This window comes from Lucilia cuprina, chromosome 6, assembly GCF_022045245.1.
Source record: "Lucilia cuprina isolate Lc7/37 chromosome 6, ASM2204524v1, whole genome shotgun sequence".
NCBI classification, from domain to species: domain Eukaryota; kingdom Metazoa; phylum Arthropoda; class Insecta; order Diptera; family Calliphoridae; genus Lucilia; species Lucilia cuprina.
Window position 1 is genome coordinate 62968622 of NC_060954.1, and position 26416 is coordinate 62995037.

At 27.3% G+C, this 26416-nt stretch overlaps 2 protein-coding genes across 7 annotated transcripts in view; both read left to right on the forward strand.

The window, feature by feature from the left end:
- The first annotated feature begins 1947 nt into the window (after positions 1-1947).
- Positions 1948-26416, forward strand: part of LOC111675881 — a 58440-nt gene continuing 33971 nt past the window's right edge. For 2 of the 6 annotated variants that reach the window (XM_046953460.1, XM_046953463.1), the window contains exons 1-2: positions 1958-2545; positions 8713-9501. In XM_046953460.1, the coding sequence (XP_046809416.1) occupies positions 9146-9501 (356 nt within the window). In that variant the 5' untranslated portion in view covers positions 1958-2545; positions 8713-9145. Of the gene's footprint in view, positions 2546-8712; positions 9502-14770; positions 15061-26416 lie in introns of those variants that run through there. The other 4 variants (XM_046953467.1, XM_046953461.1, XM_046953462.1 and 1 more) reach the window with 4 other exon arrangements.
- Positions 21715-22926, forward strand: LOC111675880 (vacuolar protein-sorting-associated protein 36). Its single transcript, XM_023436737.2, has one exon. It carries the CDS (start codon positions 22034-22036, stop codon positions 22454-22456), a length of 423 nt encoding a protein of 140 aa, XP_023292505.2. The 5' UTR covers positions 21715-22033; the 3' UTR covers positions 22457-22926.

Sequence of the window (26416 nt, forward strand, 5' to 3'; positions counted from 1 at the left end):
TTATACTAAGAATCGATTTTTTTAACTTTTGGAAGTGATCACGGATTGAGCTTATTTTCTTCAAAAACGCCGTATTTACGAAGTTACAAGCGATTTTAGTTTTTCACCCATTTTTATACTAAGAATCGATTTTTTTTTAACTTTTTGAAGTGATCACGAATTAAGCTTATTTTCTTCAAAAACGCCGTATTTACGAAGTTACAAGCGATTTTAGTTTTTCACCCATTTTTATACTAAAAATCGATTTTTTTAACTTTTGGAAGTGATCACGGATTAAGCTTATTTTCTTCAAAAACGCCGTATTTACGAAGTTACAAGCGATTTTAGTTTTTCACCCATTTTTATACTAAGAATCAATTTTTTTTTTAACTTTTGGAAGTGATCACGAATTAAGCTTATTTTCTTCAAAAACGCCGTATTTACGAAGTTACAAGCGATTTTAGTTTTTCACCCATTTTTATACTAAGAATCAATTTTTTATTTTTTTGGAAGTGATCACGAATTAAGCTTATTTTCTTCAAAAACGCCGTATTTACGAAGTTACAAGCGTTTTTAGTTTTTCACCCATTTTTATAATAAAAATCGATTTTTCTTTAACTTTTGGAAGTGATCACGAATTAAGCTTATTTTCTTCAAAAACGCCGTATTTACGAAGTTACAAGCGATTTTAGTTTTTCACCCATTTTTATACTAAAAATCGATTTTTTTTAACTTTTTGAAGTGATCACGGATTAAGCTTATTTTCTTCAAAAACGCCGTATTTACGAAGTTACAAGCAATTTTAGTTTTTCACCCATTTTTATACTAAAAATCGATTTTTTTAACTTTTTGAAGTGATCATGGATTATTTACGAAGTTATAAGAGATTTTAATTTTTCACTCATTTTATACTAAAAATAGTTTTTTTTTTGTTTTTTGAAGTGATCACGGATTAAGCTTTTTTTTTACAAGCGATTTTAGTTTTTCACCCATTTTTATACTGAAAATCGATTTTATTTTTTTTGAAGAAGATAAGCTTAACTAGTTTTCGAAGAAAATAAGCTTAATTCGTGAACACTTTAAAAATATTAAAAAATACATACAGCGTTTTCGAAGAAAATAATCTTAATATTACGAAACTACAAGCGATTTTAGTTTTTCATTCATTTTTATACTAAAAATAGATTTTTTAATTTATTTTAAGTGATCACGAATTGAGATATTTCTAAAAAAAATCTAATTAATTAAAAAAAAATTTTATTAATATTTTAATATAAATTAATTTAAAACAAGAAATTTGGTTTCTATGTTCTTTTTTCTAAAAATGACAATTTAAAGATGATCATTGACATCGTAGACTGTCCTGGTTGATGAAGACGGCTCATTGTTTACTCTCACAAGCATGCAGTTAATGACACAGTGGAATCAAATGAAGTGAAAATTTTGCATTATAAACGAATACAACTTTAATCATAGATGCGAGAGATAGGTATAGAGTTTTTGGGTTTTTTATTTTGTTAAAAAATAGAATATATACATATTGCAAATAAGGCTAGATCAGACATTGCTCTTGCAATGCCTGGAGATCTCATAGGGAAGCGAAAAATATTTGATAAGAGATATTCCTATTTGTTTACTTTTTAAATTATAGTTTTGTGCTGGTAGAACATCAGTATACAAAACATTACTTTGGATTTGCAAATCGAGTCCTACTTAAATTGACCCCACTGTGGTGTAGATTACACATGTATGAATATTATTAGTTGTTACTCACAATTGTGTTTACTCTTTTTTGTGTTTGCAATGCTGACGATGTTGATGATGATGACAAAAGCAATAACTCTGTCATCTCACAAAACAAAACAGAATAAAAAAAAACTAACAACGTAAACAAAGCTTGACTCAAAACAATACCCAAACGACCGACCAACCAACCTACCAACAACCAACAAACGAATTTAACACACAGACTCAAACCAAACAACATTTCTATGGACACCAGCCAGACAGACACTCATTCGCGTTTATACCTTCGTCGACAATCAAAGTACGCGGAGTAATTGACTAAAATAAATACTTTTAACAAGTAAAAAATAATTCGAAAAAAGAAACCAACAACAACAATCAACAAACAGTGTAACAAAAACACTCTTGAAGCAATAACAACAAATTACAAAATAAGATAAAACAGTAAATACGAATAAATAGAAGAATAGTACGTACGGGTATGTACAGTGTGAATAATACGCAAACAAAAAAGCTAAAAAAAATACGAAAATATACGCAAAAATTTTAAAACAAACGGCTAGCAGCAGCTGTTTTTCATGAGGAGTACAAAACGAATCCGAATAACTTAAAAAAATAACAAAAACTATGTATGTTTTTCGAATAAAACAGCAACAACAATAACAAAAGCATTGAAGCGGAAATTAAACAAAACAAACAAAAACTACAACAAAAAAGCAAGCAGCAGCATTTAGTTACGTTTTTCATTTCAACTGGAAGCTTGTTTGATTCACTGTTTGTTGTTTTAAACTAAACAACAATAGCAACAAAAACAAAACAAGTAAGAAAATACATAATTATAATCGGTCAAGTCTGTTTTATGATGCCCTTTAACTGGTTTATGATTTATAAAAAAAAGCAAAAACTTAAAACTTTCTTAACAAAACTTAATATTTTCATTTTTTCGAAATAATTGTGAGAAATTTTTGTAAACTTTTTCAATTGACAGTAGTGTTATACAAACGATTTTTCAAAAACATAATATTTTAATTGCATGATTGTCATTTTTGTTAGATATACTTTTGTATAATATTCGATAAGTGTTTGAAAAAGTACCCTTTCGTTTGTATTACTGTTTATTTACTATAAAAGTGTCATATAAGGAGTGAGATCGAAAAATTCTTAACACACGTTTTTCATTACATTTTTCAACCAAAGTATTATTTGATTATTTTTTTGATCAAGTTACCTTTGAAAAACATGTCAGTTATTATGTGTAATGTCAATTATATTAATTTTTTTGTTAATCTGATTAAAATGAGTAACCAGAAAAAAGTGCGTACTGAAATTATTAAATATTTTCAACTAAACCCAACTTGGTCTTACAAAAAGTTGGCCAAGCATACAAAGGTCTGCCGTCAAACTGTTTTCAATGTTATTAAACAGTACCGGGAGAACTTGTCAGTTGATAGAAAACCTGGTTCAGGTAGAAGGAATGGTCCACATGATGTTTCTAAAGCCAAAAAAAGAACGCATTTTCAAAAGAGCTCCCAACACATCCGGTAGTAATGCAGCTCGGTTAGCTTAGTGCTCGGACTATTTGGTACGAAAAGTTAAAGCTAATGCAGGTTTAAAAACATACAAGGCTCAAAAAGTTCCTGACAGGAACGCTGCTAAAAATTTAGAGGCTAAAAACAGAGCACGGAAATTGAAGTCAAGTTTTATAAAAAAATATTCTTGCTGCATAATGGATGACGAAACGTATGTTCTGGCAGATTTTTCGCAACTTCCAGGTCAAAAGTTTTATGTTGCTGATGCTCGAGGGAATGTTGAAGAAAAGTTTAGGACCCAAAAGCAGACAAAATTTCCCAGAAAGTTCTTGGTATGGCAAGCAATATGCAGTTGCGGCAAAAGAAGCCAATCATTTGTTACAACGGGCTCTATAAATACCGAAATTTACATCAAGGAATGTTTACAAAAAAGGCTGCTTCCATTCATAAGACTTCATAATGTGTCCACTTATTTTTGGCCTGACTTGGCATCCTGTCACTATGGTAAACAAGCCCTTATGTGGTACAAGAACAATAATGTGGTATTTGTACCAAGAGAGGCAAATCCTCCAAACTGCCCGGAGCTAAGGCCAGTGGAGAGATATTGGGCTCTTGTTAAAAGAGAATTGATGAGTACAAAAAAGGTGTCTAAAAGTGTGGTAGATTTTAAACGGAGATGGACTAGATGTTCGAGCAAAGTGACAGAAAGCACTATAAAAACGTTAATGGAAGGGTTTCCGAAAAGGGTTCAAAATTTCATCACTAGTGATTAAAACTATAAAAATATATTTTTTTTTGTAAATTGTAATAATAATTTGAATCAAATAAAAAAAATAAAGCTGTAAGTTTAGTGGTTTCTTTTTTATAAACATATATGTATGTTAAGAATTTTTCGATCTCACTCCTTATTAATTATTATTTTCAAAAATATCAATTGTTTTTCGTGTGAGAAGCACATTTTCTAAACATCAAATGAAATACTTTTTACTTCGATTTTATTAGTACAAATGTCCCTCGTCCTTGATCGAATTAATATAAATTCAAAATCTACAACGATTAGACTGGTTTTTGGAAAAGGCCCTCTGTTAGGACTTGCGTCAGTTATGATATAAACGGTTTTATTCCTATGCTTATTTATACAAGCAATTTTTTACGATAAATTGATTTTTGACTAATGTTTTATATGGGGACTAGGATTGAATATGGACAGATTAAATAAAACTTATATTTAAAGCTGGACTTTGTATGAAGCTTGTATTCAAAGAAAATGAATAGTGTACCTAAGTCCTTGAATATATCTAAATATATATAGAAAATGATTCTGATGCGATTTAATGCATAACCAACTCCCAATTAAAGTGGTGAATGTTAAAAATACCGAATACATTAAAACACTTTTTCGTTAAAAATGTAGCGAAAATCATGGCCATTTTTTCCGAAATGCAAATATGGAGAATTCTCCACACCCGCGTGTAATGTATAGTATATCTCAAAAGACTGGTACTAATCCAAATATATGGAAAAACATTCTTAATTTAACACTGCGATGTCGACGTAACCCAAGTATTCTTTGCTAATATTTAGGAAAACATAATCCGCAACATGATCCTGCGTAATGCCGGCTATGGAATATATTGTTTTCCAAAAATATAAGCATGATCCATGACTGCATTACATAAGACTACTAACCGAATCATGTACTCCAATAATGCTTACAAGGGAGTAGTTTTGGGAATGCCTAAATGAACCATATATTCTAATAACTTTGTAAATTCCTGTAGCGGACTATATTATAGTCATGAAGTTATTATTTTATATCGAAATTCTTACTTGATCACAAATTCTGCTCAAAAGATTCAATTTTCACACTTGTGATCAAAACAGCCTCTGATTGGAACGAAAATTTCGATATTAAAAGTAAGCAACAATGAAGTGAAAGCTATTCACCCCTATTGCCAATCATCATTTCACGTGAAATATGTTCCCTTTTCACTTTCTTTCGTTCACTAACATTTTTGTTCTGAAAAATTAGCGAAATTAGTTGATGCAATTTTGTAAACATTAAACAGCTGTTCCATACAAAGTCAACTATTGTGAATGAATTGTTCATAACAAATTTACGATAGGGAAAGGAAAATTTAAAGGGAACAAAATTTTTACTTCTATTGGCAATAGGTATGATCAAACTTACTCGATTGCTAAGTCTATACTAATACGAAACCAATAATCTCATTACAATCTCTGCCCGAGAAATGATGTAGGGTACCAAAAAAAAAAAAAAAAATCGTGCTTTATAAATATGTTTAACTCTACTTATGTATTAATGCGTTTTTTATTTATGTAAAGCGTGAGAAAGACGAAAATAGTTATTATGGTTGTATGCATAACATGAGTATGTATATATGTATGTATGTATCTAGGTATTTATATGAAGAGATATTTATGTATTTATACATACATATTTGCACTTACGACAACTTAATGAATAAAAAAAAACCTGTTGTATTAAAATTTCCTACTGGGTCAGTGGAGCGTGCGATATGTCGTCTTTAGCTTTAAATTAAATTGACTGACTGACTGAGTGACTGCTGGTAATATGTGTTTTTTTCAAGTAATGTGCAGAATTTACAATCTAAAGAAAATTAAATAGTGTTTTTAAACAATTTACTTTTTAATATGTAGATATGTATTTCCCTTTTAATTATTTCATGGCCTGTGATATTTATACATATTAACAGTATTATAGTATTGAGTGTGTCAAATGCAGCCAACCAATACTGATTAAACTTTTATTTATATTGAGTTGTTGTGGGTTATCTCTTGGACTGCAGCCTAGTTAATCATTGCAATTTATATTAACACTTATGCCTTAAGCCTCAAAAAGTATAAAAGTTTGTTCCAAAAGTGGCAAAACTTTATTTCTCCATTTATTTGGGAGATAGAGATGAAATATGGAATTGCTTCGTTGCTGAAAATAGGATAACAGAAAATGATATGTTGAAGTCATCAGAATAAGTCCATTTATATATAAGTGCTATATGTTTAAAATTTATCTTTATCATTTCATTTAAACCTTAAATAATGTTAATTTTTAGTGCAACTATTTCACAGAATATAAATTTAATGCCATCAAACTAACACCTTAACAATCAAACATTTAAAACTTTCTACATAAAAAGTTATAAGTTCTTTTTTTAGGTTAAATGAAATTAGTATTATCTTTATTTATAATCAATTTGAAGAACTTATTTTTATTTTATTTTATAAAGCGTACACTAAATATTTAAGTTTAAAAGAGAAAATCAATTTGAAATCTGCCCCCGGGGTGATGATCAACTAAACAAGTTCGAGCAGTAATTTAAAGACATTTTTGTGTGATGAATGAATTTTAAAGTTATGAAAAATGAATAGAATTAACAATATTCAATAGTTTTTTTTTGTTTTATTTTTAATATAAAATCGTATTGTGTTAACAAAATTATATAGATTTTTTGTTAAATTTTTAAATATCTACCAAGAGAAAACAGTTTTGCTAAAAGAACCAAATAAATTGTCAAACTAATAATTCTTGTTATAGCAATTAACTATTGGCCAATTTAATAAGTAGGTTAAAATAATTATGAATATGCTTTAAAATTTAATTTCTTAAAAATTTTTATTTCATAAAATATAAATTTTCTAAAATTAATATAATACCCCCAATTCTGAAACGATTAATAAGGTTAACAATGTTTAAAGTTAACTTTAATAGTCCCTTATATATAGTATAAGATTGGCAGATCACTAATTTCGGTTTTTCGAACTGACCTCTTAACAAGACATCATTCTGAATTTGTGTCTTTTATTTTCTGTCTGAGATAAAAATTTATATTCTAAACGTCAAAATGAATCAATATTTTTTCAAAAAACTACAAATGTCAACTGGGGTTTGAACCATTAACTGCATGTTTGCAAGACGACCGCTCTAGACCATTGACTACAGCTCCTATTCAACATAAGTAAATACATTTTTTAAGCCTACTTCACACGAACACACAAGTGACATCATCTGTCAAAATTTTGTATAGACAAAAATAGATAAACAGATGTTTCCATTTTACTTTGTTATTGTTTTATAACAATCGTTCGTGTTTACACAATTAATATAAATCACATGACTATTACTATAACTTAGTTTTTATTAAAAGTTGAATTTTATTTTTAATTGTATTATTCTTAAAGGATAAAATATAAAGCATTAGGAGGTCTTTCCGGCTGCATATCTTCCCGTATAAATATAGCAAGGAGAAATAAATTATCGTTGTTACAATATCCAGCATCATTTTTGTTATACGGATGGAATTTCATTTTACTTTTTATTAGACTTTACATACGTAAAATGTTATCGTTTAAAGGGCCCTTTATAATGACCACAGTTACGAAGTAATGTTTAAAATAAACACATAACTTAGTTAGTTAGTAGAATATATGTTTCTGAAAAATAGAAATACGTCTCCTGTTTCGCGCTCCTTTAACAGTGTCTCTGTTGTGAAACGAACCCAAGGCCTTCGGTTTAACAGACTAGAACACTAAACGGAGGCACACTTTTATATGTAAACTTCTATTGGCTAATCAATAAAGCTTTTTTTAAAGATATCAAGTATATTGGCATATTCTGAGACTTTTCATTTCTTATACAAAAATTTTCTATAAAAATATTTTGCAATTACGATTTAAAACTTTCTTTTTCATTTCAAGTTTAACAATATCTGTTGGATATGGAAACAATCTACCAAATAATATACTACTACAACAATATACGAAATTTCCTTGAAAAATTAATTATAGTTTAAATTAAATGAATCAACAAATAATTAAAATAAATTTGACACGCTTAAGGTACGTTCACACTTATCAAATATTTGACTAAAATAACGTGAACCGCTGTAAAATAGATATTTTAATTTACTTAGATTATACAATTATTTTTCAAAAAAAAAAAAAAAAATATGTTTGAAATACAAAAATAATACCTAGTTTTCGTCAAATATTTGATAGGTGTGAAATCCTACCTAAATAATTAATAACTTAGTTATTATATTGTTTTGACAATTTGACTAGAATGGTAAATTATTTTTCTAACTGCATCTAATAGATATATATGCATTTAATAGATGCAGTTAAAACTTTTGTCAAATTTTAGATGATTGATTTTGTGTAGCTAGGGTACATCGCGGCTTAGAAACGTTTTATTATAGATAAAATTCACTGTCTCGTTAACTATTGGAGAAGTCGTGACGTAAACAATTTTAATATTATCGTCCTACAAAATTAATTTTCTAATATAATACTTTAATGTAAGGTCTCTCATAGTCGTTTAGAACTGATGTAAATTATTTAGTATCTTTAAAGTATATTTTATTCACATATTTAAATATTTCATTTATTTTATACGGATATTTTTTTATTTAATTTTCAGTTTTATTATGAAGCTACATGAGACGACACAACTGATAACTGCGGATTGAAAATTAAAGGAAAATAACAATAATAAAATAAAATTAAATTGAAATACAAAAAAATATATAAGAAATTGTGATAAAAAAATAAGTGAATGAAAGAAAGTAAACAAACAACAAAAGTGCTTTAAATAATTAGCACAAAATTAAATTATATACTACAGAACCAACAACCAACAACAGGTAATACTACAACAGCAAAAACAACAAATTCAAAGATAAAAGCCGAAAGATGATAAATAAATTAAACAAAATCAAAAATTAAACATAAACAAAAATTTCCAAAATGTGATTAACCAAAACATAATAAAAAAACAGTGAATAATTATTATTTCATTAATTAAAAACAAATATTCAAAAAAATATATATAAAAAAAATACAAATTCAAAACAATGTCTTCAAGTTTAGCTGAAAATTTAAAACTTGAAATTTTTCAAACACAAAAAGAGCAGCAACTGGTCAATAATAGTTCAACAGATTATGAACAGCAACAAAAAGTTGCAGAAAACAAAACAACGAAATCGTCTTTAGCAAAAAAAAGTTTCGATAATTCGCGTTCTTCCGATAGCGGTAAAAGCAGCAGTTGTAGTCCCATTTTATTGGACTGCAGCTTCGATAGCGGCATTGCTGGCGTTCTACTGGATAGCAACGAAATGCAATTACACAAGCGTATACAACAATATCAGTGTATACTATTAGCATTGGAACGTGATCGAGAATATTTTTTTACAATAAGAAACCGATTAAGGTAAGTTTTCATTCAAAACAAAACAAAACCGAAACCGAAACACATTTCAGTTATTGCCGCTAAAGAGAAAATAGTTTTCCACATAGTTGCACGTATGAAAATACGATTTGTTACAATTTTTTTTTAATTTTCTCAATTACAATAAATTTATGTCAATTTATAAGCTATAGGCTATTAAGCTATATAATCAAACAATTTTGATTTTGTTTGATGCCTCTGTTACTTCCATTATGTATAATTTAGATATCTTGATCTGAAATTGTCAAAATAGTTTTTTTTAGACTAGAAAACGCATATTTGACTAAATATAATAAGCCATGCCATAAATAAATTATTATAAGGACTGCATCGTTTTAAACTTTTTATAAATATTTCCCTATATAAAATCCGACTGAATCGAATATTATATTCATTTTTGTATTACATTCTCTAATTAAATTAAAAAACAAGAAAGTGTTAAAAAGTACAACCTTAATTTTTTGGATTTTTATTGAGTTGAAACGTGAACATCTGACATTGTGCAATGAAGCAAAACAATCAGTAGTAGAACGACACTGTTTTGTTATAAAAAAGAACCTAGATTTGATGGCGTGCATACAAAAGAAATAAAAAATTAAGGGCTTAGTTCTGTCTACATTTTGATTGTTTTAGAATTTTAAGCGCAAATTTAAAATTGTAATGTAGAAAATAACTAAATAAAAGCATTTAAATAATTCAGTTCTGCAAGAAATATCATTAAACTAACGATTACAGTGTCAGATCTCTACAAAGGCAATGACTAATTTGACTCCCTTAAAACTAGTCCACAGAGAAGTTAATACATTAATTCATTTCCTTATTTATAGACAATTCCCCAGCCTAGTCTATAGAATAGTCAATGGCTAAAGTAGTCAATAGATTAGTTTATGGGATATTTAATGATCTATTTCCAGAGCTAATGGACTATTCTATAGAATAGTCAAAGCACTAATATGTATGTAGAGTATTCAAAGGACTAATCCGTTTTATAATCAATGGACAGGTCAAGTAATAAGTAGTCAATGGGCTAGTCTTGAGAGTAGTAAATGGAACATTCTATATAGTTGTTAATGAACTAATTTATAGAGCAGTCAAGAAACTAGTCTATGAGTACAGAGTAGTCAATGGATATAGTCATTAAACCTGTCTATATAGTAGTCAACCGACTCGTGTAGAGAGTAGGCAATAGACTAGTCTATACAATAGTCAATAGACTAGTCTTAAGAGTAGTAAATGGACTAATCTAAAGAGTAGTCAATGGAATAGTCTAAAGAGTAGTCAATGGACTAGTCTAAAGTGTAGTCAATAGAATTGTGTAAAGATTAGTCAATAGACTAGTCTAAAGAGTAGTCAATGGACTAGTCTATAGGGTTGTCAGTGGACTATTCTATAGAGTAGTCAATGGACTAGTCTAAAGAGTAGTCAATGGACTAGTCTTAAGAGTAGTCAATGGACTAGTCTTAAGAGTAATCAATGGACTAACCTATAGAGTAGTCTATTGGTTATTTTATAGTAGTAAATGGACTATTCTATAGAGAAGTGAATGTACTATTCTATAGAGAAGTGAATGGACTATTCTATAGAGTAGTCAATGGACTAATTTGTAGTGTAGTTAATGAACTAGTCTATAGAATAATCAATGGACTAGTCTTTGAAGCAGTCAATGGACTAATCTATAGAAGTCTATACTTTAAATGAATCATATTTTTGTCATTAGTTCCTTTTATAGAGCTTCCACTGTATTAAATAATACATAATAAAAAACTAGAATACCCGGTGCGATTTACCTGGTTACATCCACATTGAACAAGTGCAAACAGACAATGATATCCGTTGATTGTCACATGATGTCTTATTTTTTCTTCTACTTCTTCGTAGATTTTCTAACATGTATTTTATCTATGTTTTGCTATCTGCTGCGAATATGTCGTATTTTATTTTGAAATTCCATTGTTGTAACGGTTGTTAGAAAAAAAATAATAATAATGAAATACATGAGCATAAATAAGATTGGTGTCAAATTGTGCATAAAAAATTTAATAATTTTTAAGTTTACGAAAAAATTGCAATGAAAATAAAATTATTAAATTTTTATTATATTCTTTTTGCTAATAAACCATTGTCAAACGTTTTCTAGAACTGGTGGATGTATTAACAGTAGACTGCTTCGAAATTTTGAGGAAAGCAGCTCATTCGTCACTTAAGTGTCTTAACACATTTTGCAAAATAAGCCTACAAGAAGAATATGAAAAATATATGTATATAGATAAACATTTTGTTTACAATATTGGTAAATACATATTTGATATTATTTATTTTATGTCCAATACACTTAAAAGTTGATTCATTCTGTCTGTGTTTAAGTCCGTCTGTTTTGCGGTTAATTACCTACTCTTGCCTTATTTCCTCAATTGAGTTTTTGTTTCTGTCATATTTAAGGGTTGTAAGAAGGTATTTTAAAACCCCATTGATAATGGGGACAGAAGACAACAAAATGTTCAGTTCCGTATTTGTAATAAGAACACAACGCACAGATTTTTTGTGTCTTTTAAGAATTTAAGTTAAAAATAATAAAATAAAATACGTAACAAATAAAAATAATATTTCGAAAAAAAACAAAAGTTAATACTTTGAAAGTTATTTAAAGAATAATTGAAAAGTTATTATGAAAAAAATCGCACTTAAATGTGAATTTCTTAATACACGGTACAGACCGTATAATCGTCTTTTCATTCATTATAACTGCAAATATTAAAATACGAATAAATTAATTAAAAAAAACATATGTATGTATTCAGTTAAACAACACAGATACTACAAATACTTTTAAACAAAATGAGATATTTTTATTAAATACTTACGTCTGTATAGGTGTTTAATTACATTTCTTATTATTTTTATCAGTATATATTATGACTGACTGAAGCTTATCAGTTAAACAGTTAAAAAAAAATTATTAATAAAATAATAATAAGCCAAAAAATTCAAAGGTGTAACATTAAGGCTAAAACTATTAACGAGTCAGTATCAGTATCTACGAATTACGAACTTATGTTACGTCCAACACTTATAATTATAATATTAAAATAAAATAAATTATTTATACCTGTACCGCAACACATGATGTATAACAAATGAATTAAAAAAAAAATTTAAAATAAATGTGAAAAAAATTTCATAATATCATAACATGCGAAAACGAAATCGAAACGTTTAAAATAAAATTTAGAAAATTTTAACAGAAAAACTCAAGTGAAAAACAAATTACACTAAAAACGACAAGAAAATAACTTAAAATTGTTTAAAAATTCTCCAATTAATAAAACAAAAGGCATTAAAGAATTTACAATAAATTATAATATAAAATAAAATAAAACACTAAAAATTAAATTAAAACAAAACAATTACAATTTAACGTGTTGTAATAGCTAAACTTGACCTAAATGTATATTTAAATAGACAAAAAACACGAAATCCAAAACATTATAAACAATTACTATTTATTTAGTTATTTATTATTATTGTTTAAAATCTATTATTTTTTATTGCAAACAAACTACTAAAATATGTACTAACTAGTTAGTAACGTCAAACAAATTTGTTTTTGTATTGGTTTGTTTCGTAATGTTTGTGTTTAGTTTGGTTACATTTCATTCATAAAAATTTTAACAAGTACACACATGCATTTATATGTATGTACATATGTATTAATGGAATTTTGTCTGAAAACAAATATATTTTTTTACCATAAATACCAACAGTGCAGAATTTATTAAATCTTGCGATATCTATTTGTTCATATTTGTATTTATTTATTGATTTATGTACTTTGAACAGTAGATACTCTTTCACCCCTAAGACTATCCTGCAGTACACTGTGCAACAATGTTGGAATTGTGACATCAACTGAAAGTAAACAACCAGTATATTAAAAATCAGGCAATGTTGTTTCTATAGTCTGATGTTTACAAACTTATATCTCTAATCTAGATTAGAGTCTAGTCTATAGTATAGTCTATAATCTAGTATGTAGTCTAGTATATAGTCTAGTCTGTAGTCTAGTCTATAGTCTAGTCTATAGTCTAGTCTATAGTCTTGTCCATAGTCTAGTTTATAGTCTAGTCTATAATCTAGTCTGCAGTCTAGTATATAGTCTAGTCTGTAGTCTAGTCTGTAGTCTAGTCTGTAGTCTAGTCTATAGTCTAGTCTATAGTCTAGTCTATAGTCTATAGTCTAGTCTATAGTCTAGTCTATAGTCTAGTCTATAGTCTAGTCTATAGTCTAGTCTATAGTCTAGTCTATAGTCTAGTCTATAGTCTAGTCTATAGTCTAGTCTATAGTCTAGTCTATAGTCTAGTCTATAGTCTAGTCTATAGTCTAGTCTATAGTCTAGTCTATAGTCTAGTCTATAGTCTAGTCTATAGTCTAGTCTATAGTCTAGTCTATAGTCTAGTCTATAGTCTAGTCTATAGTCTAGTCTATAGTCTAGTCTATAGTCTAGTCTATAGTCTAGTCTATAGTCTAGTCTATAGTCTAGTCTATACTCTAGTCTATAGTCTAGTCTATAGTCTAGTCTATAGTCTATTTTTACTAAGGATTTCTGTTGTACGGTGTTATTAACTGAATTTTTCAAATGGGAAATTTTTAATTGTGATTAATCTATCAAAAATTCAAGGTTCATTATTGTTATTTATTAAAATACTTCAAACATTTATTTTATACAGTTTATTTTCAGAACAAGCTAAATAGCAAACGTAAATCTATACTCAACTTCCAAAATAACAAAATTTTATAATAATTATTGAAGTTTTTAAACATTTTTAATGAAACTCTCTTAAAACATAAATCCAACAATATGATTTTGTCGATATACACTACTTTCAACTTTTTTTAAACTAAGTATTAAAGACTAAAGTTAGCTCTTTTTGCATTTTAGCGTTTCAAGTACAAACGATAAACTAATGGATGATTATTATAAAACTAAACAAAACTAAAGAAAATAAGATCTGTTTTTTATATATTTATTTTCACATAAATAAATATGGTAAAAATGCGAAAAAAACTGAAAAAAATTAAGATAGATTAAAATAAAAAATATACGTATTGCGATAAAGAAAATAACAACAGTGAAATGTATGTACATATGTATTTTGATGAGAACGCAAGAAGTGACAACAAATACGAAACACACGTGATTTAAATTACTTGTATTGTTTTTTTTTATATTTTAATTCCATGTGTTTAATTACAGAATGAAAATTTTAAACATAATTGCGAAAAATTAAACAAAAATTAAAAAAAAGAAAATAATAATAATTATATAAAATAAAAAATAGTTTTAATAATTTTTAAAAATATATTGCACTAAAAAACCACAAAACTGGCATTACCATTTAGAAGTATAAAGGATATGCGCAATCAAATGAATTTTGTTGAGTTTCCGCCCGTTCGCTGCAATAATTTAATAGCTGGCATTTCTGCTGTCATCGGCATCATTGGTGGAGTTTGTTTAATAACAAAAACAACTAATGATGTTATTAGGTAAGCGTTAAGTATTTAATTAAATAAAAATGTATTTATATTTACTCATTAAACATTTAGGGGTATATAATTAAATACAGTTAGGCATTTTGTTTCGGATATTGAATTTAACTTTTCTTGTTTTTTTGGTCATCAGTGTTGCCGACTTTTTTTTACAATTTTCCAGCTGATGTCAGATATAGATTTTTGCGAAAGCCAAATTTACTAAATTTATTTTCTTAACGTATAATTGACTATTGACTAGACTACAGACTACACTATAGACTAGGCTATAGACTCGACTATAGACTAGACTATAGGCTAGACTATAGACTAGACTATAGACTAGACTATAGACTAGACTATAGACTAGACTATAGACTAGACTATAGACTAGACTATAGACTAGACTATAGTCTAGTCTATAGTCTAGTCTATAGTCTAGACTATAGACTAGACTATAGACTAGACTATAGACTAGACTATAGACTAGACTATAGACTAGACTAGACCCATTATTTTCCTTTTCCGCAGCTGCTTTAGAAATTGTCATAGCAAAAACATCAGATTTGGCATAAAACAGTGGCAACAGTGCTGGTGACGATTTAAAAGAAAATATAATGAGATAAACAACGTTACCAAAGTGACCCTATTTTGATAGTTACACTGTATGGCTGTATATGTAATATATTTCCTAGTTTTACTATCCACTTTTGGGGGTATAAGGATTTCGATTTTGTACTAGATATTTAAACAGAAATATAAATTCATAAAAACATGGAAATGTCGTTTCAAGTAAACTAAACAAGTTTAACTATTTTCTCCTCTTACGAATCACTTGTAATCGCTTGTTATATGCATGTTGTTTTGTATATGACATAATTACGTTTTTATATACAACTTTTTGCCTCTTTAAGTTTTGTTTTTAAATTTTATGTCTTTGTCTTTATTTGAAATGAATTTCAAATCATAAAAAGTCAACACACCAGCCACAGAGGGGTAGACAGACAGACATCACCTCATCTAAAAACCGTTTTTGTCTTGTTATATCAATTTAATGCCCGTAACATGATGGCAATAACTTAAAACTTAAATAATATTGACTTGTTTGTACCCGTGCATACATACTTACATACAAAGATAAATGCATTTTTAAACAATTTAAAATTATTAAACAAATTGTAGGCTTCCGTCAATCACACACATGCACAGTTCCATAATTTGAAAAAAAACACATTAATTCTGTTGGCCAATACACGAGCTTATTTTAGCCATTTAAGCAGTAAATATACTGCAACCTATAATGACAACTTAATAAATCTACATATTTGTGTAATAATAGTTTTCAAACTGCATAATTTATTATTAAAAAAACCAAAAACAAAATTATTTAATTATTCATATGCATAAGCATAAAATGCAACTACAAAGTTTTATTAACGTTTTTTATTTCTTTTTATCCAAATTGCAAAAAAAAAACTATGTTTTATATGCAGATACTATCGCCGTCATCATAAAAACACAAACAAAAAGGAAAAAACATAATGATTACGAAATGTTCATTTTCATTATGATATTTTGTTTTTTTTTTCGAAAGGTGTTAATTGTCCGACAACCGGAAACTTATAAGTTTTTTTTTACCAAAAAAAAACGAAGAAATTGTTAAATTGGTAAACATTCATGTTTATGGATTTAATGTTTTAATCGAAAAAAAATGTTTGCAAATATTATTGACCATATAATGTTTATGACTTTAACTATTTCCCCTAAGTCATGTTAGATTATTTTTTTTTTTACTTTATATCTATTGATTCTATCGCTAAATGCAAAGTGTAGAATATTTCAAAATAATAATAATCCATTCATTATTTTATATTGATTCCGTTAAGATGTCAGCGATTATTTATATTCGTTTCACTAGGTTTACGGTTTCTTTAATAAAGATGACGAGCTCATGAACCGTTAGGAATCGAAAATTACTTCTACATAACAGTTCTCCAGAAATTACAATAAATTTCTACAAGTAATTCGATTCTAAACTGAGAACTTTATTTACAACAACAAACATCTCAAGGTCATTGAATATTTATGTTTATCTATTTTATTGAAATATAAAATGATTTGTCTTCAATTCAAAAATTGACACAGTCAGCATCTCTGCATGATTTCAGTATCCATTTGTCCATAAAAATCTTCACCCTTTCATTAGGAAAATGTAGCTGTCACTTCATTTCATAATGATTCCTCTAAGAGTCGCTGATTTAGGTGATGAATTATTACATTCCTGAAATATTCTTTATTTCATTTTAATTTCGCTATTAATATTTTTATCACGAATGAGCTTAATAGGACCAGATCTCTGTAGAATTTAAAAAATCTTGAGGTCATTAGCGATAAATAGATCGAACATCTGAAAGAAATAAAAATAAGAAACAGTCGTACAACTTTCAAAGCTACTTATGATATGAGTGTTTGCTTGTGAAAAAGATGATCGCCGAGGGATCCTCGGTTTGATTGTTCAGTTTACATGATAGAACACAGGATAGCGAACCGAAATTTTACAAATGTGCCTTTTTCCAACAGAGTCGGTTTAAAAATATTTAGTTCTCTTGGGCCAAAATATATTATGGCAGCTCAGGTAAAAATGCTTTAATGTGAAATGTAACTTCTCAGCCATCAAGGTTTAGTCTGTAATATGAAATGATTTTTAGTGTATTTGATTCTAAATACATAACACTTTCAAACTTAACTTTGATCCTTTAGTTTCACTCAGCCTTAAGTGATTCCCCGGATAATTAGTTTGAAAATTCAACCATTAGCCTTCCAGAAATTTTTAGTCTCTTTTGAATAAAATTTAAAACTCAAGTGACTTTTCCTTTGACAATTCTCCACTGAAAATCAGATTTTCCATTCTCCAATTCCTTCCGAAAAGCCCTCACAAACATCTTGGAGTCTTCAATCTTAGTATAAATAAAAGTGAAATGTGTTCACGTTGAGTGATTGTAATACACTGATTTCTAATTTCAATTTCAAACCTTAAGAACCAACTATGAAAATATAAATATTAATCTCGAACTACCTGTTGGCAGATGTCCTTGCAAGCAGGTACCTTTTTTCATTTACATTAATCCTTAAACATGCATTACAAGAATTATGGAAATTTCCACAAGCAGATGTTTTAGTGATTTTAGCATTATAATAATGTAAATTAATCCAAATCAAATCACATTTTTGGAGGAAAATCTCTCAAAAGATGCTTTTAAATGTACTTAAACATTTAAACACATTTCTGCAATAAAAAATTCCGTCATTTTAAGCTTATCGTTTATCGGGACATTGTAATATTCTTACATACATATAATAAGTACAAATCAAGTCCGTCGGTGTCGATTTTATGCTGTCGTCCAATATATAAATTTTTGAAGGAACGAGTTATTTATCTCAGTTCGAGGCATTTTAAATAACATGTTTAATGATATTAGGACTGATTTTTTCGGAAAACTGATTACGATTACAAATCAAGGAATTGAATTGAATTTTTTCACCAAACAATGGATCGAGAATTGAATGATCAAAGATCTATGCTCCTTTTCAATTTATAATATTTTTAAGAAGTCTGAACCGATTTTATCTGCCTGTTCCTCTAAATGCGAAGGAACTTTTCTTTTTCATTTTATATTGAAAACAATAAACAATTTTCGATTTTATTTGTTGATATCAATATAAAACTAGAAAATACTTGATCGTTCGCATTTAGAGGAACAGGCCAAGCCCTATGTTTTCGACAAAAATATCGATACTAATAAATTTAAATTTTAGGTTTTTAGCCAAAATTTTTTGACGGGAAAAATTAGTGATCAAAAATCTATGTACAATTTTAATTTAAATGTTTTTACGAAGTTAGAGCTCATTTAATATTTTTGTCTAAAAAAATGGGCTTCACAAATCGAAGCCCATTTTTAATTTAAACGTATTTTACTTTTTTCCCAGAAAAAAAAACGATCGAGATTTGAGTTATCAAAGATATATGTTCCTTTTCAATTTATATTTGTTTTAACCAAGTCAGAACCGTTTTAACCAAGACAAAAATATCGATACTAATATATATTTAAATTTAATAATATTAACATAAAAACATACCCATTGTGCATTATTTAAATATTTTAACTCTTTTTAAAAAATGCTTAATACTTTTCAAATGATTATTAACCAAAATTCTTTTCTATTTATGCTCAACGTTCTCTGACTTTAATTAATTAAATTGACAATTTCATAAATCTAATCAGTACTTTATTACACTAATAAGATTGTTTTTTAAACTTTCCCTTTAATTTCTTTTTTGGTAAATAGCCAAAAGTCTAATTAGAATTCTATGATATTTTATAATACGAACGAAGAGAAAGAACCTCTCATTTTCAATATTCTGATTTCCTGTCCTAAACACAACACAGTCGCAGTATGAGCCCAAACAAAGTTTCTTACTCATTTGATTTTGAACTGCACAAGCACACCCTGAACGACTGAAAGAGAAAAACCAATGAGCCAAACAAATTTGACAATGAAGAACCCACCAATAATTGTCAATTGTGCACATTTACCACGATCCATAAACATAAACTCTCTGCCAGTTGTAGAATTCAAATGTTTAAAAGTCAATCACGGTGTGATTGAAATGTATTTATTAAAAAATAGTCGTTACTTCTAAACTAAAAATTAAATCGATTAAATGGATTGATTGCAAGCTGAATAAATTTATTGATGATATTTGTTGTTTGAAAAATTTGTAGTTATCAGTGTTAAAGAACAATAAATAATTATAATGCAATGAGTGTTACAATTGAATTTTTTGCAACTCCCCGAAAGCGTTGGTATGTTTATGAGTTTTAATTTTGTTTAATCACCATTCTTGAATACATAAATGGCAGTAAAATTAAAAAATAAATTATTAAACTAAATTTCCAATCAAAGTGTGTCATGTGTATTAAAAGTGTTTGCTAAATTAATAACTTAATAAAGAAAAAACTTTTCTTTTAAGAAATGTTGACCGACAAATGATTAAATTAAAAAAAAAACACAAGTAAATAACGAAAATAAGAAAATATTTTAATTTAAAAATACAAAATATGAAAACCAAAAGTATTAAAATATAAAGAATTATTAAAATGAATTATATTAAACTTTCAAAATGAAAACAATATTTGTAAAAAATACACAGTTATAGATTATTAATTTTATTACAAATTTGTATAAATGTTCATGGGACATTTCGGGAAAATTTTAAGAATTTAATTTTATAATTTTTTTTTTTAAATGAACGCGAATGAAAAGTTTGAAAAAGTTGCCACGTTTTTTGCAAGAAATATTTTCTTAATGTAAACATAAATTTAATCTATTTTTAAATATTTGTACGGTATAATGCATGTATTTATTTAGTTAGTAGTAAAACCCAGATACAAACTCAAATAGATACAAATTGCAAGTTTGTTTTTTAAATTGTACTTTGTTTTTAAAGCCTACTTTTAGGAGGAGTACTAAAAGTGATGCCGTATTTATTACTGTAATTACTAAATTGTGATTTATTCATCAACATTTTTCTATTATAAGTAACTATAAAAAAGATGGGAGGCATATGTACCTGACTGTCTGTTTATCTATTACCTGTCTATTTATCTATCTATCTATCTATCTATCTATCTATCTATCTATCTATCTATCTATCTATCTATCTATCTATCTATCTATCTATCTATCTATCTATCTATCTATCTATCTATCTATCTATCTATCTATCTATCTATCTATCTATCTATCTATCTATCTATCTATCTATCTATCTACCTATCTATCTATCTATCTATCTATCTATCTATCTATCTATCTATCTATCTATCTATCTATCTATCTATCTATCTATCTATCTATCTATCTATCTATCTATCTAGCAACTTCCAAGTTGCCAGACTTTCAACTTAAACTTTATATAAGTTCCCTTAAAAACGGAGCCATGCTAATGTATGCATATTTTATCCCAAGAACATTTAAAAAAATAATTTCACAATTCTAAATTTCAGTAACGAAACAAAAAACTTGATATTTTTAATATTTACCTACGTCATTAAAATATTCTAAGAAAAACAAACATCTGTTTTCAAAAACACATATATTTATTTACTTTTTTTCTTAAATATTTCACAAAATTATGAGATGAATCAGTATAAAACCGTTATGTGATGAAGTAGTTAATAAATAACTACATAACTAGTTTAATTGTTTATTTAAAAATTCAACTAAATAAGTGTTCTAAGGAAAGTTTTTGAATTTATTTTGTTTTTAAATTGGCGCCACACAAAGTGAATGCAAAATTATAAATAAAAATTCAAAAAACAAAATCATAAACAAATTACTTTTTTTGCGACGAGTACAATTATGTACTTAAAACAGTTTTGTTGTTGTTTTTTAATCAAAACAAGTTTTAGGAAAGAAGCAAAAATTGAGTTAACAAACAAAAAAAAAAAACAGAAATTAAATAAAGTGTTTCTCAAACTTTTGATATGAACAAAATGTGAAAGTACTTTTTGGTTTAATGATCAGTTCAAAGATTGTGAATCACTGGCAAACATATTTTTCAAAAAATAAACTATACACAACGTAGAGTTGTAGTAGATTCAGGTTGGCTGAGACATCACAAGCAATTCAACAGCAAACTACAGCTTGTAGAATGACTCGCAAATTTACAAATAAACAATACAGAAGTAACAGTCGTGCGAGAAAGTCGCTGTTTTTAAATTTTCTAAAACGCGGTCAAAAAAAAAACACACACACAAAAAATAGTGTAAATTAAAATACAATACATGCACACACACACACTCAAAAAACTACTCTCACAGAACAATAATAGTTTAAAGTAATAACGAATTGTAATGTGTTAATAAAAACAAGTGAACAAGCGCTGATTAATTAAGAAAAAAAATAAGAAAACAAAAATTTAATTAAAATGATACTACAGGCATCCCTAATTGGGGGCTGGGAGAAACTCGAGCTTTGGGATCATACCCATTTGGCTTTACTGGGTTTACTTATGCTGGTTTGCATCCTAGAAGTAATTCTATTAAAAATGACTACATCAGCGGGTTTGTTTACACGTCCACATCATTATGATCCGGATTATGATGATTCGGGTGAATATGAGGAAGATATTTACTATGAAGAATTGTCCAACAATTATGATCAATGGGCCAGGCGACAAATGCGTTATCGTCAGCAGCAGCAACAACATCTACAAGAGGAACAGGAAAGACAAAACATGTTACAACAACAAAATCAATATAATTATTACGATTATCCCAGTGATCAGAATAACTATTTTTTAAATAATTATCATACAAACTCTACGGAAGTATTTCGTTTTGTCTACTAAAACGAAAACTACAATTAGTTAGAATAATTTTAGTAAATTAACACTATACAGTAGTTGTGTACAATTTAAATTAATTGTACAGTGTGTGATACATATGCTGTAGAGCAAAAAACACACATTTTTAGTATTAAAACCACTCAGTGGGAATATTAAGCCACTAAATCAATTTGTATTGAAATTTATCTAGTTGCAAGTGATTTCAATATTCTCTAGACTTATATTACATGCATTCATTACATTTATTAACGGTTATTTATTGTTTGAATTCGCTTTGCGAATATTTGCATAATAGTTTTCATTTTTTAAACGTTTTTATTTTGTTATTTATTAATATGCAAAATGCGTTTGTATCAAAAAGTAAACTTGTTACAAAATGCCAATTGTCATATTATAGCAAAACAAAAAAAAAAAACTGTAATTATTATTTCCATTTAAGCTAAAAACACAAATGAAAGTGGTAATTTATCTTTTTATTACACTGGCCTACAAAATTTGTAAAAAAAAGCTCGAAACCCAGAAACTAGAGTGTAAATTTTTTAAAGGTTCGAGTTGCTCTTAATCCGAATTATCTCCTAACTTCAGCATAACATAAATTTTGAAGAAACCCCGCAAATTTCATTTTTTTTTCATAAAATGTTTATGTCGTCTGAAAGACCTTTTTATTAACTCCCAAATAAAGATGTAACCTTAGCCATATTTTGTTCTTTTTTCTTTGAGATATCCCATACCCAAAATTTGAAATGAGGTTTCTTTCGCTTTAAAAGGTAAAATTTAATTTTTTTACAGCAAATTAAAAAACTGTTTTCAACCCTTTATAGACAATCGGCAGAACTTTAGGATCTATTTAAACTTTAAGCTAAGATAACTCGAAAATCTGATCAGATTGGCAAATTCGGATACGAATACTGTTCAGGTAAAAAAGTATATTGGCTTGTATTATCTATTTGATCATTCTCATTAATGAAATATTTCACAAAAAGTGTGAACCATATGAGCAAAGGCAACAATCTCCAATTTTAATTTTCTTTAACACGATTACTAAATAAAATTACACAGTTCAGCATAATTTTACCAATATATACTGTAGGATTGAAAAGAATACGTATCTGGTTTGGAATTTTCCATTGTATCAGGTTTTAGAGATATGTGTCGTAGAAACTGAAAGAAGCACGTTTTGGGTCATATTTATTTAAAACGTAAATTTTTCAGTTTTTATAGAACGAAAGAAAATTCTTAAAGAAGTATACTTTGGTTTCTGGTATACAAATTTGTTGGCCTGTGTTTTAAAAGCACAAAAAATATTTTTTTAAGTTAGTATTTCATTTGGCAACGTTATGAAATTAAATAAAAGTAAATCACCTTAGCTAAAGTCCAAATTAGGAAATACTCCTAATAACTATTTTATTAGATTTATTAATAAGTTATTTCCAAATTGAAAACGAAATATGCACAAACCTACATAAATATTTCATCTTTAAAGTCAAGGTACTTTCTGACTGATATATAAATATTATAATATAATGTATATTAAATAATTTAATTTTTAACCTTAATTTTATTTAAAACAGTGTAATTTGCTTAACAATTATAAGGCATCATAGTAAATCTAAGTAAATTTGTAATTAAAACGAAACAAACACAAACAATAATCTAAATAATTGAAAATGTGATATTTTTTTGTACTCATTAAATAAAATAATAAATTGTTTAGATATTTTAAGACTAATTTAAGTATTTCAAAGCATTAACAAGTAATAAAAAATTGAAAACAAAATTTACTTACGTAAAAACAACCAAAAAGACTTTCATTTTTATTGGTGATTGTTGTTTTTTTTATTATTTTTCCAAAACTTCCGCATTTTCCAACTACATGTTGTAATTGAAAATGAAAACACGTACTACTTACGTTTTTAGTAAATGTTAGTTTTTCTTCATGCAATCACTGTGTGTTGTTTTTCTAATACATTCAAACGTATATGCGAATAATAAACATAACAAAAACGTCATCGTCTAAGCGGAGAGCAAAAAAAAAATTAAAAATCACTTAAAACCGGTTCCATTTCTCCAGTAGCTGGTAACTTTTATTAAAAATCAAATAGAATTTTAATTCGGCAATCAAGTCCACATCTAAAATATACATTTTAAAGAAAAACACAAAATTTTGAAGGTTTTACTTTTGTAATTTTCCAAAATATATTTCAAAATTCGATTACACAGTTCAACAAAATTTTAAAAATTTGAAAACCGCGCATCCAGCTCAAGTTTTTGGTGAAGATTTCATTTGTTTTTTTACCTGCTTTCTGTTTTCCTTTTTCCACCATTTTATTTTATGTATGAACAATATTCGGTTTTGGAGGTGTCGGAATTTCCCTTTACCGCCCAACCCCCTGGATATGCGCCTGTTTTTCTAAAGAATGAAGCTGAGTTAAACTTAGAACTTCTCGTTTTTGACCATTTTTAGAATTTATATCAGAGTAAATAAAATTTGTTATGCAACCTATTAGTATGCAATCTATCTACTTTAAGATAAAGGCTTAACTTCATCGAGAAGACTTAATATAAAACTTGAAACAACTATTAAATTTTAGAAAATCAAATTTGTAATTTGTTTACCAGAAAAGAATAACATATCTCAAAGAATAAAGCAGATATAACAAAGGTTAAACCTTTATTTTAAAGTTGACAGATTGGACTTTCAGATGTCATAACAGATTTTAGAAACAAATATATCTTCGCACTGTTACCACTGTCTCAAATGTGGTCAAAAATATATTTTTTTAAATTTAAGACCTACATTTCAGAAACCTGCTGTAAAGTTTTTTTAGATTCTGCTATTTTTGATAATTTTGTTAAATAAACATGAGACTTAAATACAATCTCCCATTATTTTTATGTTGAATTGCCTCATTCTTAGAAATATTATGCTAAGAATGAATTCGATGAAAGGGTTTTTTCAGATAATTACTGCCTCATAATAATGATTTAAGATTAGTTTTTATTTTTTTTTTTAAGCTTCAATTAATTTTTATAGATTTTGTTTTATTCTAAATTCTAAGTAAGTCTGTATTTCTAATGGCCTTCATAAAGTTCAAACACCTCTTTTCTTTCTTATTGTTTTCTGCTCGCCAAATGTTGTTTGATAACATTAACTATTGAAATATAAAAATAAATAGAATGTTACTGGTATTATTGTTTAGTTATCCCCTACATGCTAGTAGAGTAAGTGATTAGATTTATGTAGCAGCCCTTAAAATTCAATAGAAATAATCAAAGTATATTTGATAAGATCTGAAATAGAACTTTAAAAAATATATAAGTAACAATAGATTTACTATTGTAACATATATATATTTTTTCGAATTATTTTAGATTTATAATTCGATTTATTGGATGTAATTCTGTTGATTAAGATGATCTCTACTTTAAAATAACATATAAATCACTTCTTTAGAATAGCATAATAATGACTTCTGTTGAAGCCATTAAAAAACAATATTAAGAAACCATAAAAATAACTTCTCTTTCTCTACAATGCTTTTGATATTTCTTTAAACTCTTCCATGTTTAGAAGTTATTTTTTGTTTAGTTCCTTTTTTAATTAGTTATTTCCCCATCGCTACCAGAACATTAAAACTCAAAAGACTTACTTTACCTATATAGAATCGACCTTGTGGAAAAATTCTTTTAGAAATTCTTTATACTAAAAAATAAAATAGGTTAAATAGATTTTGCAGACCAGACATGCATAAATTAAATATAAAAAGATACAAAATCCAAATCATTAAACATATTCGCACAGACTCATAACAATTTGAATATCATCTATGCATAATTTGAATATCAAATGAAATAGAAATAAATAGTTCTTTTGTCTACGTCATTCATTTCTAGTTTCTTTTTTAATTGAATTTGCATAAAATTTTACTATTATAAATTTGTAGAATCAAAATACAAAATACT